Source organism: Notamacropus eugenii, chromosome 2, assembly GCF_028372415.1.
Source record: "Notamacropus eugenii isolate mMacEug1 chromosome 2, mMacEug1.pri_v2, whole genome shotgun sequence".
Classification (NCBI taxonomy): Eukaryota; Metazoa; Chordata; class Mammalia; order Diprotodontia; family Macropodidae; genus Notamacropus; species Notamacropus eugenii.
This window is the reverse complement of record NC_092873.1, coordinates 470,150,863-470,166,690: the sequence shown is the minus strand read 5'-3', so window position 1 is coordinate 470,166,690 and position 15,828 is coordinate 470,150,863. Positions and strand designations below refer to the sequence as shown.

The following is a 15,828-nucleotide window of genomic DNA, read 5'->3' as shown; positions in this document are numbered from 1 at the left end:
AACTTCATAAAACAAATCCACTTAATAAAAGGATTTCTTCTGTAAAACTTGAATTCAGTCAAAAGACTACATCCAAGGACCTAGAAGGTCACATGTGTCCCCAAGGCCACAGATTCCCCCAACCCTGCCCAATACCAGTCAAATCATAGGTCTCAAATTTTTGGAAGCTTTTTTTTTTTAAAGCCAGTATTTTTAAGAAATGGGAAAAAACAAATAGAAAAGCTTTTTTATTAATCTTCAACTAAGTAGCATTAAATCCAGTATTCTTTTCTACTTCATTGTTCTGACTACTTGGCAATGAATTATTTGGGTATAAAACAAAGAAAAATACCTAAGTTGCTGTGTAATTCCCTCTACTTCTGCACTAACCATCGCAAACTGGAGAAGGAAGCAGTGAACACTCTGCTCACCAACATTTTGGACTACCTTTACATCCTTACTTCACTGTTGGCACTCTAAAACTCAGACCACGTACAGCGAACAAGTGGACATTGAGTCATGTTAATCTTGATGTTTTCTTTGTCACTGAAACCACAACCTAAAAGGAAGTTGCATTTTGAAGTATAGACAGTGCCATGTCCTAATAGAATCAAAGAAGACTACGTCCATGCTCAAAGTGATGTTACAGCAACAGAACAGTCACAAAGAAGCAAGAAGAATAGCAGTAGAAGCATTCAGAAATTCAAGAGACAAAATCCAAGAAAAGAATACATAGTGGTCCTTCACAACCTAGCCTCAACCTCTCATTCAAGCCTGATTCAACATAAATCACTTCCTCCACTCTGCAATGTAACCAAACTGGATTTTTCTCTCCAGTATTCATTCATAACATTCCATCTCCCATCTCTGTGCCTTGTCACTGGCCATAACCCATGCATGGAATGCCCTCCCTCATCACCTCTGCCTTTTACAATCTCTCTCTGCAAGATGCAGTTCAATCACCTTAAGCAAGCATGAATCATTTGCTCTTCATCAGTATCTTCACCTTCAACATGAAGCCTTTCCTGATCCCCTGAAATGCTAATACCCTTCTTCCCAAATGACATTCTATTCAGTTATTTTGTAGTTATCTTAACATTTAGTCTGTATATAGCTATATACTGAATATAGTGTGGTTGACAGAGCTAGCCTTGGAACCAGAAAGACCTAGGTTCCAGTTCCACACCTGAAACACATTGCCTATGTGACCCTAGGTAAGTTATTTAAGTAATAGTCTAAGAAAACACAATTAAGAGGAGAGAAAGAAGACTGCACTGAGAGAAGAGGGAAGAGAGCAAGAGAATGGGGGTAAATTGTCTTACTTAAAAGAGACATGAAAGAGCTATGACAGTGGAGGGGAAGATGGAGTGGGAACAGTTAAAGTTTAGTACCTTACTCTCATTAGAATTGGCTCAAAGAGAGACTAACATACACACAGTTGGATACAGAAATCCATCTTGGATAATAGAAAGGGTGGGAATGGGGTGAGTGATAAAAAAGGAGGTCAAGCTAATGGAGATGCTGATCAAAACTAAAACACTTTTGAGGAGGGACAGGGTGAAAGGTAAGGTAGAGAGAAGGATAAACAAGGGAAAAATAGGATGGAGGGAAATACACAGATATAATAACTACAAATGTGAACTCACCCATAAAATGGCTAGCAGAGTAGATTAAAAACTAGAATCCTATAACATGTTCTTTAAAAGAAACATATTGGAAGCACAGAGATACACACAGAGTAAAGATAAGGGCACTAGAATAGAATCTATTATGCCACAGCTGAATTTTTTTTAAAAAGCACAGGTAGAGATCATGATGATCTCAGACAAAACAAAAAAAAAACAGATCTAATCAAAAGATAAAGAAGGAAATTATAGATTGTTAAAAGGAACCACACACAATAAAATATTATCAGTACTAAATATATATGCACCAAATGGCATAGCATCTAAATTTTTAAAGAAAGTAAATGAGTTAGAGGTGGAAACAGACAATAAAACTATACTAGAGGAGGGCCTCAACTTTCCCATCTCAGAACTAGATAAATCTAACCAAAAAAGAAACAAAAAAGAAATTAAGGAGGTGAATAGAATTCTAGAAGTTATATAGTTAAGATATGATAGATCTGGAGAAAACTGAATGGGAATAGAAAGGAATGTAACTTTTTTCTCAGCTGTACATAGCACCTACACAAAAACTGATCATGTATTAGGGCACAAACACCTCAGAACCAAATGGAGAAAAGTAGAAATAATAAATGCATTTTTTCCAGATCATAATGTAATAAAAATTATATTCAAGAAAGGGCAGTGGAAAGATAATTAAAAATTAGAAACTAAATAATCTAATTCTAAAAAATAAGTAGACCAAAGAACAAATCATAAAAACAGTCATTTAAATAAATAGAATGACAATGAAACAACATACCAAAATTTATGGGATGCAGTCAAAGCAGCACTTAGAGGAAAGTTTCTATCTCTAAACACTTAATTATATCAATAAGATAAAGAAAAAGTAGATCAATGAATTGTGGGTATAATTTTAAAATAATTAGAAAAAAGACAAGTTGAAAATCCCCAATTAAACACCAAACTGAAAATTCTGAAAATCAAATGAGAAATTAATAAAATTGAAAGAAAACCACTGACCTAATAAAACTAGAAGCTGATTTTATTTTTAAAAAGCAATAAGATAGATAAATCATTGGTTAATTTGATGAAGAAGAAGAAAATGAAGTATCAAAATGAAAAGAGTGAATTTACTATGAATGAAGAAGAAAATATCATATGCCAATAAATCTGACAACCCAAATGAAATGGATGAATATTTACAAAAATCAGTGTGTATTTGTCCTTTGTTGCCAAAGAAGACCATGTCATCAGAGAAATGATGACATGACTTGCACCTGACTTTGTTTTGAGTGAGGGAGGGCTGTGTAGGTCACCAGGCTCACTTCTCCTCCAGAGCCATCTGAATCCAGTGACCAGATATTCATCAGGATGAGGCAATTGGGGTAAAGTGACTTGCCCAAGGTCACACAACTAGTGAGTATCAAGTGTCTGAGGTGAGATTTGAACTCAGGTCCTCCTGACTCCTGCACTGGTGCTCTATCCACTGCACTACCTAGCTGCCCAACTTTACTCAGTAGTTGAAAGGGAACCATTTAAGGGTTTTGAGCAGAGAAACAACATAACCAGATCTATAAGTAATAAAAATTATTTCTCTAATATAATTTGCCCAAATATATAAAATACTTAACTCAATCTTAGAAAAAAGAAATTCAACAATCCATCAATGAACTCTCTAAGGAAAAATGCCTAGGACCATATGGATTCATAAAAAAATTCTACAAAACATTTAAAAGGACAATTAATCACAATACTATATAAACAATTTGGAAAAATACTCCTTTTAAGACACAAATATGGTGTTGATACCCAAACCAGAAAGAGTGAAAACAGAAAAAGAAAACCACAGATCAATTTTCCTAATAAATATTGATACAACAATTTTAAATAAAACACTAGCAAGATTATAGCACTATACAACAAGGATCATATGTTCTGACTGAGTGGGATTTACACCAGGAATGTAGGGCTGACTCAATACTGGGCAACCTATCAGCATAACTGACAATATCAATAACAAAAACAATAGGAATCATATAACTACGGTAATAGATGTAGAAAAAGCTTTTGACAAAAGATAATACCCATTCCTATTAAAACTATCAGAGTGAATAGAAATAAATTGAGCTTACCTGAAAATGACAAGTAATATTCATCTAAAACGATACCCAGAAGTATCTGTAATGGGGATAAACTTGAAGCCTTCCCAAAAGATCAGGGATAAAGATGCCCACTGTCACCACTATTATTCAATACTATACTAAAAATGTTAGCTATAGAAATTAGAAAAAGAAACTCAAAGAATTACAATTGTCAATGAGGAAACAAAACTATCACCCTTTGCAGATGATTTGATGGTGTAATCAGAGAATTCTAGAGAGCTAGTTTAAACAATTAACAATTTCAGTAACATTACAGCATATAAAATAAACACACATAAATCATCAGCACTTCTATATATTACCAACAAAATTCAGCAGGAAGAAAAGTTAAGAGAAACTCCATTTCAAATAATTGTGGGCAATATAAAATACTTGGGAATCTACCTGCCAAGATAAATCCAGGAACTATATGAATACAATCATAAAACACTTTTCACACAAATTAAGTCATATCTAAAAAACTGGAAAAGTATTAATTGTTCATGGGCAATAAAAATGAAAATTCTATCTAAATTAATCTATTTATTAAATGCCATACCAAACAACCAAAAAATTATTCTATAGAGCTAGAAAAAAATAATAACATAGATCTGGAAGAATAAAATGTTAAGGGAATCAATTTAAAAAAAAGGTAAAGAAAGGTAGTCTAGCCACACCAGATCTCTGAAAAAGCAATAATTATCAAAACAATATGGTACTAGCTAAGAAACAGAGTAGTGGGGATCAATGGAATAGATTAGTGTGATGTTAATCAAATTAGGTTATTTTACTGTTTTTATTTTACTAAAAGTTTCTCTGATTTAATAATGTGATTAAAGATCTCCCCCCTATCCCTACTGATGGGCCTGTCCACGAGAGAAGCTTGATTAGGGGAGATGTTTTGTAGGAGGGTCCAAAGAATCTTTTCTCTTTTTTCTATTAAGGCACTGGTTATGCCCTCTGGCTCTGAAAAGTATATAAATACTCTGAGGGTGAGGTTTTACTTTGGGGCTTACTGAATGGAAGTTTGGCCAGATGAGGGCTCTGGGAAGCTGCTAAAGGAGGCCCCCTGCTTTGAAAACCCAAATGTCAGAGCTTCCCTCTCTGGTAACTATGGTCAGACAGTTGGACCTGTCTGTTGAATTCAGGCAGAGGAAGCCATGTTTGCTGATCTTTTGATTTCTCTGTATTTTCTTTGAAGTTCAGGGTGCTGACTTCTCTGAACTAGGTGAATGATATAAGTGTTTGCTTAAAGGAATGATACATGTGCTTGATTAAAGTGATCATTAACACCTCAAAAGCTGCTTTTCCTTTTATGAATACAGATCTATCAACCTGTGATAGCAGCCCCCCCCCCCATGTATGTTGCGGTGCTTATTGATACAATTAGATACACAATACAATGCAGGAAATAACCACAGTAATCTAGTGTTGATAAAGCAAAGATCCAAGCTTTTGTTTGACAAAATTGCTGGGAAAACTGGAAAATATTATGCCAGAAACTATGTACAGAGCAACATCTCACATCTATACCAAGAAAAGTTCACAATGGCTATGTGATTTACACATAAAAAATAATACCATAAGCAAATTAGGAGAGCACAGAATTGTTTACCAATCAGATCTATGAATATAGGAAGATCTAGAACCAAAGAAAACAAAAAGAGTGTGGATAATTTTGACTATATAAAATTAAAATGTTTTTGCACAAACAAAATCAATGTAATCAAAATTAGAATGAAAGCATAAAATTGGAGAAAAAAATTATAGCAGGAATCTCTGATACAAATCTCTTCTCCCAAATATATAGATAACTGAGTCAAGGTTATAAGAATATAAATCCGACTGATAAATGATCAAAGGATATAAACAGGTAGCTTTCAGAAGAAATCAAAGCTATCTCTAGTCATGAAAAAATGCTTTAAATCATTACTAATTAGAAAAATGCAAACTAAACAACTCTAAAGGTACCACCTCATGTCTATCAGATTGACTAATAAGACAAAAAAGGTAAATGATAAATGTTGGAGAAGTGGAAAAATTGGGACACTAATGGACTGTTGGTGAAGCTGTGAACTGATCCAACCATTCTGGAGAGCAATTTGGAACTATGCACAAAGGGCTTTAAAATTGTGCATACCCTGTGATCCAGCAATAGAATGCTACCGCTAGGTTTATACCCCAAAGTTTCAAAGAGTGAAAAGAACCTATTCATATAAAAATATTTATAGCAGCTATTTTTGTGGTAGTTAAGAACTGGACATCAAGAGGCTGTCCATCAACTGAGAAATGGCTCAGCAAGTTGTGGTATATGATTGGGTGTACTATAAGAAATGACAAGCTAGATGATTTCAGAAAAACCTGGAAAGACTTACATGAACTAATACAAAGTGAAGTGAGCGGAACCAGGAGAACACTGTACACCGTAATAGCAATACAGTATGATGAAGAGCTGTGAATGAATTAGCTATGCTCAGTCATATCATGATCCAAGACAATTCCAAAGGACTTATGATGAAAAATGTTATCTATCTCTAAAGAAAGAATTGATGTTGTTCAAACACAAACTGAAGCATACTATTTTTCAGTTTTTTTCTGTTCGAGTCTTCTTGCACAAAATGACTAATATGGAAATCTTTTTTCATGATTGTACATGTATAACCTTTATCAGTTTGCTTGCCATATCAAGGAGGGACAGGGGAAGGAAGAAAGGATAGAATCTGGAACTCAGAGCTTTATTTCAAAAAATGTTAAAATATTTAAAAGAATGTTTATTTTTAAAAATGCTTTTACATGTAATTGGGGAAAATTAAGTATTATTTTTTTAAAAAGAAAAGAAAAATGCCTCAAGCAACAAGTATTTGATCTCCTGGAAAAGCAGAGAGATTTCAAATCCAAGGGCACAACAGGTTTAGAAAACAAATGTTTCTAAGACCTTGAGGAGGAGCACAGTAGAATATTATGGGCAAAATCAACTTCTAAAATGAGCAGAAAGTATTAGAGGGCAAAAAAGTTTACAAATAGTTTAGCAAGAAACCCAATTAAGTCAGATCATTCCCAGAACATTTAAGGATAAAACTGAAATAACAAAGAGATGAAAAACTGAAAAGATCTACAAATATTCTTATTAATTCTTTTCTCTTTCAGTAACAATAGAGCCAACAAATTTTAATACTGGTCCCTAAATGTATATGAGGAAGCAGAAATGCTTTTTTTTAAAAAGGTAATGAGACTGAGATGGGAAGACCGAGTATACAAAGAGGAGGGTTTTGTGGAATTCTCAAGATGCATAAAAGAGTAAAATATAGCAAAAACTCAGAAAAAAAAAAATCAAGGATCTTACATGGCCAAAATGAGGCAACCAGAAAATTTCTGGTCGCTACAAAATAGCTAAGAAAAATCTTTGAGAAAGTTTTTATGTGCATAAAAGAAACAAATGTTAAATTCTGGGACATGAAACATGTCTGAATCTACTATTCTACTGCATTTGGAAATACCAATCTTGGCAAAATTTTCAGAAAGAGAGGGAATAATAAAAGGATTAAGCAAAGCAAGTCTGATTGGCTTTTAACACTATTATGGAGCTGAGAAATTCCTAGAATGTTACGTAGAAGTACTTAATTTTAATGTTCTACGTACTTCACTTACTACTTACTACTCCACTATAACAGAATGTTAAGATTACAGGTTATGTGTACATGACAAAGAGCAATGCAGGAATCATCGAGCTGACAGTGAGCTGGGACAGGGTTGTTCCAGGGACTTGTTTTTAATATACTTAGCTAAAACGTGGAATGAAAAAATGAGAAGAAAGCTTTAAGAATGATCTTAAACGTGGGATTTGGGCAGGAAAGGGACAACAGAAAAAAAAGACAACAACTGAAAAAGACCCACCCCCCCCCCCCAAATAGAAAAGGCTTATCAATAAAGATTCTGCACAGATTGAACAAGAATTCATTCAATAAATCCTTTAACACTAAGCTTTAAGGACTTTTTAATTTCAAAGGAGTTTTCCTAAGAGTGACAGAAGAATATAATCATTTCTACTACATATAATAACTTATAAAACATTGTTCCAGGATGAGAGATGATAAAGGCCAGATTGTAAATACCATAAACACCTACGTTTATTTCCACTCACTATCTCTCTTCCATCTAACGTACTATATCATGAAAACTAGTGGTCACAATAATGATGCTATAAATCAAAGAGAAGATACTAGGTTAGATGGATGATCAGCAGTAGATAACTAAACTGTGTAGTGCAAACTCATATGTTTTTTTTAACTATACTTTTTTGTATGCTTTAGGGAGTGACTCTTTGTTATTTCTACAACTCACCAGAACCTATTCTTTTTCAAACTCAGTTTCAGTTTAGGAAACAAAGATACCACGAAAATTAAAAATGCAAGTAATTAAAAAAAAAACTTTTATATCAAACCAGACACAGCCCTAAAATAAATAGGAAAAGCTTCAGAACACTTATCCAGGTTGGTAATGTACTAAGATTCTTTAGACAAATCACCTTTAAATCTTTGAAGGCAGATTTAATGAAATAATTGAGATTACTCCAGAATATTTTTCTGAGTTACAAAGATAAAAAGAGAAAGCATTTTGGATAATTACATCTCATTTACAAATAATACTAGAAAGAAGTATAAGACACAGGTATAAGGAAAAACACAAATAAGAATTATGAAAAAGATTCTAAAATTAGAGAAAGCTCATGTCAAGTTTCATTATACCAAATTTGGAAAATAGCCACATACAATATGCTAAATCAAAGAACAAGGGCAGGTTTACATAAGTTAATAACTTCTTAGTCCAATGATAATTTGTCAATTTTGTTTTGCTTTCTAAAGTTATTCATTTGTATCTTTTATAAGAAAGACATATATTATTTATAAGAACCCTAAATAAACTTTATTAATCTAAAGAGATCAAATTCCATCCAGTATAACAGTCCCACCCACTCATGATAAATTAATTTGCTCAAAACACCTATTTTCCAGTGTTGTTTTGGCCTAAGAATTGTTTTTTCTTTGTAAGAGGACCAAAAAACACTGAGTTTATATCAAACTTTCAGGAAAGGAAACCCACTAAAAGTAATTTCAATTTTTTTTTAAAAAGTAAAACTCCCCAGTTTCAGCAAAAAAAACCAACCAAACAAAAAAACCTACTTCTTAAATTACTGCTTAAAGAGTATTAATATTAGTCTGTAGCATTATTAATATTAATTAAACTGATATTATCCTGGAAAAGAGGAGTAAGATGTTTGTGCCTTTAATTAGATGTTTGCCTAAAAGCTATAAGCATAGATTTCATTTAACACTAAGGTCAAAAAGTTAGTTTTCTACCCTTCAACCCATTCAGTTAACACAGCCCTGCACTGCATTGCTTCTGCAGTATATAAAAGAAGATCAAAAGTCCATTAGAACAGGAAGTCTTATACTAAACATTATCATGATGAGGGCTTGGGAAAGACAAGAGACTGGAAAATTAGGATTCAGAGTCATCAGAACTAGCCTGAAAACTCTAAAACATTAACAAATAACTCAACCAAAAACATGCCTGCACTTTTACAGTAGGATGACAAAATGAGAGGAGATCAGTCTAATATAATAGATTATGTCTGTGTTAAAGTAATAAGATTTTAAAAATCTGTTAATTAAGTACAGTAGATGAAAGACTGAACTTAATCTCCCAAACTCTATAGCATACGGTGATGCATCTGTGTCTATTCCATCTAATAATCGAGATTACAATCTATCCACTTCCCAACCTGTATGATTCTTGTGTACGTCCTCTCTTCATTCTATCGCAAGGGGTTAACCCAACCTGTTGTTGTTCAGTTGTTTCAGTCATGTCCAACTCTTTGTGATCCCCTTTGGGGTTTTCATGGCAAAGATAACTGGAGTGGTTTACCACTTTTTTCTCCAGCTCATTTTACAGGAGAGAAATTGAGGCAAAAAGAATTAAGTGACTTGCCCAGGGTTACACAGCTGGTAAATATCTGAGGCTAGATTTTTAAACTCAGGAAAATGAGTTTTCCTGATTTCAGGCCCATTACTCTATCCACTGTACCACCTAGCAACCCAATGTAACTAGCGCTTTTTTCTTTACAGTGGGTAAAAACAAATGGTATTATACAGGTTATCCATCATTTATCCATCATTCTCACCACATAATCAATGAATAATCTTCTCTATCTAGTTAAAATAGTGTCTTATTTAAGGTCTCCAAAGTGATTTCTCCCAACAACCCTATGAGACAGGTATTGCAAATATTATTGTCTTCATTTTGTTGATAAGGAATTTGAAGCTCAAAGATTTAAGTAACATGTCCAAAGTCATAAAGCTTGTAACTGAAATTGCAATCCAGTCTTCTTCTAACTTCAGGCTCAGGGCACTTTTCACTTACATCAAGCTGCCTAAAAGAATGAATAGCATTTCAGGATAATCATAGTAGAAAGAATCCATAAGTGTACTAAAATTAAGAAATCAAATTGTATGAACAGGAAATCCTAAACTCATGTGTATGATGAAATAGTGGCAAATTCAGCAGGCAGACCAAAATATAACCTGCACCTCAGTTATAGGAGTTCCTGCCTGCTGGAGTGAGAGAAGAGCTAGAACAAGTTTAAAGAAAAAGTAGAAGGAGACTCACAAAACAACCAGGCCTCCTGGATATCTTCCAAGCTTCCAAATAAGCCACTATGGAAGCAAAACATTTAAAGTGTATTCCATATTATGCTCCACCAAGAAATGCATTCATTCAGATACTTATAGGCATCCTTTGGTTTATTTCTCCTGATAACATATCAGGATGATACAAACAATTGATTATGGTCCTTCCATGAATGTCTTTCAATAATCCACCACAGCTCTTAACTGATTAGTATTGTCAAAAGATAGTCATTCATTCAGTTCATGACAGATTGTATGCTCCCTGTTACATATGCCAAGGATAAAAGTGAAGTCAACAATAAGAAAAACACAGGTGGTATGTATTTAATGTACTGCAAAGTGAGCTTTTTATTTGCTGATTCTAATTCACTAAATAGTTAAAGAAATCAGTATTGCAAGATATTCAGTAGTTAAAACTTCAATCCAGCTGTGGATACACAACATTACAGCAGCCTCTTCACTAACTATTCTTGGCATGGAAATACAGAACTTTAAGGAAAAGGATGCATTATCTAAATCTAATTTTTTAACTTTCTTGAAATGTAATTTCTATATGGTTTGATACACTGTACAGTAAGGGATTCCAAACACCAGTACCATATTTGTATTGTAACATAAATCCCAGATAAATGAGAACTCAAAGCTTTACCTGTGTGATGGAGAGGGAGCTTCAAATTGAGGCACTTTACTATCCTCACTGACAGGGGAGTACAAACCACTCATTTCCTGGAAAGATAAAAAAAAAAAAAACCTTTACAGATAAAATGTAAGTTTTCAAAAAAATGCAACGAAGATCCCCAAGGATATCAGATGAATTCTGATGTAGACTTGGAGTAAGACAAGGGCAAGAGTCATGCTGCATAGACAACCAGTATGATTTGTATTACTGGAAAACGTACTCACATCATTAAGATTACAGCCCCATTATAACATAAATTTCACAACAAAAACAAAAAAGCAATTAGATACTCCTTTAAAACAGCATTTCTTGCTTGTCATTTAATTTTATGCAATTGTTTTTAAGTTAGCATTAATTCAACAAATATTTGAGTGCTTAGGTGTGCTAGGTGTTATGAGGGAATAGCAAGATACAGTCCATACCATACGAGAAGTTTTAGTCTCTCAATGGAGGTAATATATGTATTAAAGCAAATGGAATTAAGTTGTAATTGATGTGAAAGTATGATCAACAGGTACAAAGCATTGTGGTAGTTCATAAGAGAAAATGATAACTTCTGGCTAGAAAGATTAGGGAAAGTTTTATGGAGGAAAAAGAGTATTTGAATTTGGTCACAAAGGATGGACAGAAATAAGGATGTGAACAAGACAGGAAGAATGGAACATATCAAAAAGGGGAAAAAAGCATAAGCAGTCAACTGATTTTTTTTTAAAGTAAAATTCTCAGTTACAGCTAAAAAAATTTATTTTGCTTCTTATAGAGTATTCGTAGTCCTCCATAACATTATTAATATTAGTAGTATTGATATTACTTTGAAAGATGGGAGTAGCATGCATAGTGGCAAGACTGGATAACTAGTACAAGGGAAACAGAAAAGGTAAAGATAATCTAAAAATTGTGAATTTGGGAGACAGGAAGAATGGTGACACTATTAATATAAACTGGGAAATATGGAAGTTGGGCGGATTTGTAGGAAGAGATAATATGTTCAGTTTGGGATATATTGTTTGTCCCTAGGATATTTAATTTGAAATATCCAATAGGTTTTTAAAGATACATCACTATAACTCAAGGGAAAGATTAAACCTGGATAAGACTAAACCTAGATCTGTATAGAGAAGATTATTCAGTCTATATGCAGTTGTGCGTTTTCGCTCTTTGTTACCAAAGAAGACCATGCCATCAGAGAAATAATGACATGACTTGCACTTGACTTTGTTTTGAGCGAGGGAGGGCTGTGCAGGTCACCAGGCTCACTTCTCCTCCAGAGCCACCTGAATCCAGTGACCAGATATTCATCAGGATGACTGGAGATGACTCAGGATGAGGCAGTTGGGGTTAAGTGACTTGCCCAAGGTCACAAAGCTAGTGAGTGTCAAGTGTCTGAGGTGAGATTTGAACTCAGGTCCTCCTGATTCCTGCACTGGTGCTCTACCCACTGCACCATCTAGCTGCCCCTCATGAGATTATCAAAAAAGAATAGAGAGAAGAGCAGAGAGCCACTAAAGATAGAAAAGTTAGGGGGCATAATATAGAAGAAAAGTCAGCCAAAGTAATATGAAAAGGAATAGTCAGACAAGTAAATTAAAAACAAAGCAGGTTCACAAAACCCAGAGAGGGTGATAAACAGTGCCTAACTTAGGCTGAGAAGGATAAGGCCTGAGAAAAGACCATCAAATTTAGCAATTAAAGATTGTCCAACTGAGCAATAAAATAAAAATACCATATTGCACAAGGCTGGGAAGAAAGAAAAGAGGAAACAGAAGCAGCAAGCATGGATAGTTTTTTGTTGTTGTTTTTCTTTTAGAGAAAAAAGATACCCATCAATAGCTTGAGGAGAAAGCAGCACTGGTGAAGGTTATTTAAGGATGAACGGGACAAAGATATCTGAATACACTAGGAAGGAATCAGAGGAAAGGCAGAGGTAGAAAGCTAGAAAGAAAGAGAAGGGATGATCGATGTTGCAAAATGCCGGATAATGAAGACGATGGGATCAAGGAATGGACTAGGGCAAGGAGATGGACCACCTCATCATCAGAGGTACTAGAAGAAAAAGAGAGGGAGGTATGATGTCAGAGTTTTGAGATGAAGAAAAAGAAAAGAGAGAATTCATCTTTTCTTCCTCAGTGAAGATGTATGATCCTCAAGCTGAGGAGTGATGGAGGATGGAATTTGTGGAAGTTTAACTGGACAAATCTCTTCTCTCCTTAGAGCAGATTCTAGGGGGACTGAGATGGGGATTCAGGTAGAGAAGAATGGCTTTATCTTGCTACAGTGAGGACTTTGGAATGTCCCCTCTCAGCACAGTCACGTAACTTCCTTGTATGAGACGAGGCAGATGGCTGGCAGACACCGATAAAGGGGGGTCAGGGATTCAAGAGCTGAGGGCAGCATGAAGTTGAATTGGCTAAGTCAAGACTGGAAAGAGGAAAGTCAAGTTACAAAGAGGACTAAGAAAGTACTAAAATACAGAAGGATTAGAAGTCTCAATGAGGGCAAACAATAGGTTTAGGAAGGGTGGGGAACACAAAAAGATGGAATAATAGGAGACTATAGCCAGTTGGAGGAACGTCAAAACTTTTCATTTAAGTGGAACGCATGTGAATGTTGTAATGAGATCTAGGACGTGAATATCCCTAAGTGTGTGGCTAAAATACAAAAAAGGAATTGGTCGTGAGATTTACAGAAACTGAGGAATTAGTAAATTAGGAAGTTAGAGGGAGCAGTGTGGATCATAGAGTGCCCCAGGACAAGAGCAAGAGCAATGGAAGAAAGGACAGTGACCTAGGTGTTGAATTCCTTGAGAAAGGAGAGAAAATGATCTGGGATTTGGAAGCTACTGTAATCTAGACTGAGTAAGAATAATTTCAAAGGAAGAGAGATTGCTACATTTTAATTTAATTTTCATACCTTAAAGAAATTTCAGGAGCTGTGCATAGTTATTGGTATTACAATCCTTCATAACTAGACTGTTCTACGAGTTCAAAAGAAAGATATATTGGAAAATAATGGCTCTAGTAGACAGCCCTGACTTTCACCTGCTAGGCTACTCATTTTGATATAAAATTTGCATATAAATATTACATTGTCATCTTCGGGGCAACATGATTCAACAGACTGTATAAATACATTTAACAATATAGTAATAGGAGTTTTAGTCTTGATAAGCAATTCTAGAAGCACAATGGAGAGAGCCCTGGACTTGGAGTCAGGAAGACCTAAGTTCAAATTCTGCGTCAACATGCATTTACAGCTGGGTGAATAGGCAAATCAATAAAGCTCTCCTCTCACTTGTCTCCTCTGTAAAATGAGGGGATTGGAATCAGTGACCTCAAAGACCTCTTACAGCTCTAGATCAATGATTCTATGATCCTACTTCAGAAGCATGTGTTTTGTATGCCTAATGTATGTCCACAACCTATTTTATATTCCTCCTAGGACTACTGCTTGAAGTCAAGTATTTTCTGAAGAGTAGAAGCATCTAAAGTATCCCTTCTCAGAGGGCAGAAACCCATTTTCTAATGGGCTTATTACTGAGATTCATTACAAAAGAAATATGTAAAGAATCTCCAGAATGAAGTTCTAGGCAAGATCACAAGAACTCATAGTCATAATCAAAAATCTAAATACTCCTTTCAAAAAGAAAATTTCCCCTAGAATCTCACATATCATTTTGTGTTACACATTTCTATAGCACTTAAAACAAAATACTGTGTGCATTGTGGTTGTCAGTAATTGTAATTATCACCTGAGAAGATTGTAAGTTTCACAAAGGCAAGGCCATATCTTTTTTAGCTTTTCATTTGCTCCAGTAATACAGAATTCCCCTAACAGTTTGTGCTTAATAGGTCTGAAGAATGAATAGCTTTGAAAATATAAAGTGATAAAATACATCTAGGATATCTTATAAACTTCACGAATTCCAAGTTACTGGTCTGTCTTTCCATTATTTAAGATGGTTATGAAAAAAAGACTAAACCTGACAAACATATCTACTACATCCTGCTACTATGAAGGTAAATATTGCTGGTGACCATGTTACAAGGAAGGGTCAACTTTACAGGTTAAGTCCAACTGTCTGCAGGCCAGGTCACTGAACATCAGTGCTGAGAAGCTCCAATATACATTCCCCACCCATTCACTAGTATTATTATGTAGTGCTGGTCTCTCTCTTGACCTCTGCTACTGTATCAACATCTACCTTTTGGACAACTCAAACTATATGTCCAAAAGGCATCTCAAACTCAAAGATGCCCAAAACTGAATTATCTTTCCTCATATTTTCTCTTCTTCTGAATTTCTCTATTACTGTAGAGAGCACTACCATTTTCCCAGCCACCTAAGCTTCTAACACAGGTGTCATCTTTAACCTTTAACCCTCTCTAACCTTTCACCCTCTCCCCCCATCCAACTTGTTACCAAATCCTGTTAATTCTACTTTGTGACTTTTCTCACACATATCCCTTTTTCTTGGTGAAAGGCTTCATTACCTCACATCTGGACTGCTGCAATAGCTGTCTGGTCCATCTCCCTGGCTCAAATCTCTTCCCACTCCAGTTCATCCTCCACTGAGCTGTCAAAGTGACCTTCTTGAACTTCCCTGCTCAATGCACTCCAAGAGTTTCCTATTATGTTCTAGATCAAATATAAATTCCTCTGTTTCACACATAAAGCTCTAGATTTTACCTCATTCTACCATTCCAAGTCTTTTTATT

General features: G+C 34.8%; 1 protein-coding gene across 4 annotated transcripts in view; it reads right to left on the bottom strand.

The window, feature by feature from the left end:
• COP1 (COP1 E3 ubiquitin ligase) overlaps positions 1-15,828 on the bottom strand; it is a 251,041-nt gene that overhangs the window by 168,811 nt on the left and 66,402 nt on the right. For all 4 annotated transcript variants that reach the window (XM_072648565.1, XM_072648563.1, XM_072648562.1 and 1 more), the window contains one exon: positions 11,084-11,160. In XM_072648565.1, coding sequence (XP_072504666.1) covers positions 11,084-11,160 — 77 coding nt within the window. The remainder of the gene's footprint in view (positions 1-11,083; positions 11,161-15,828) is intronic.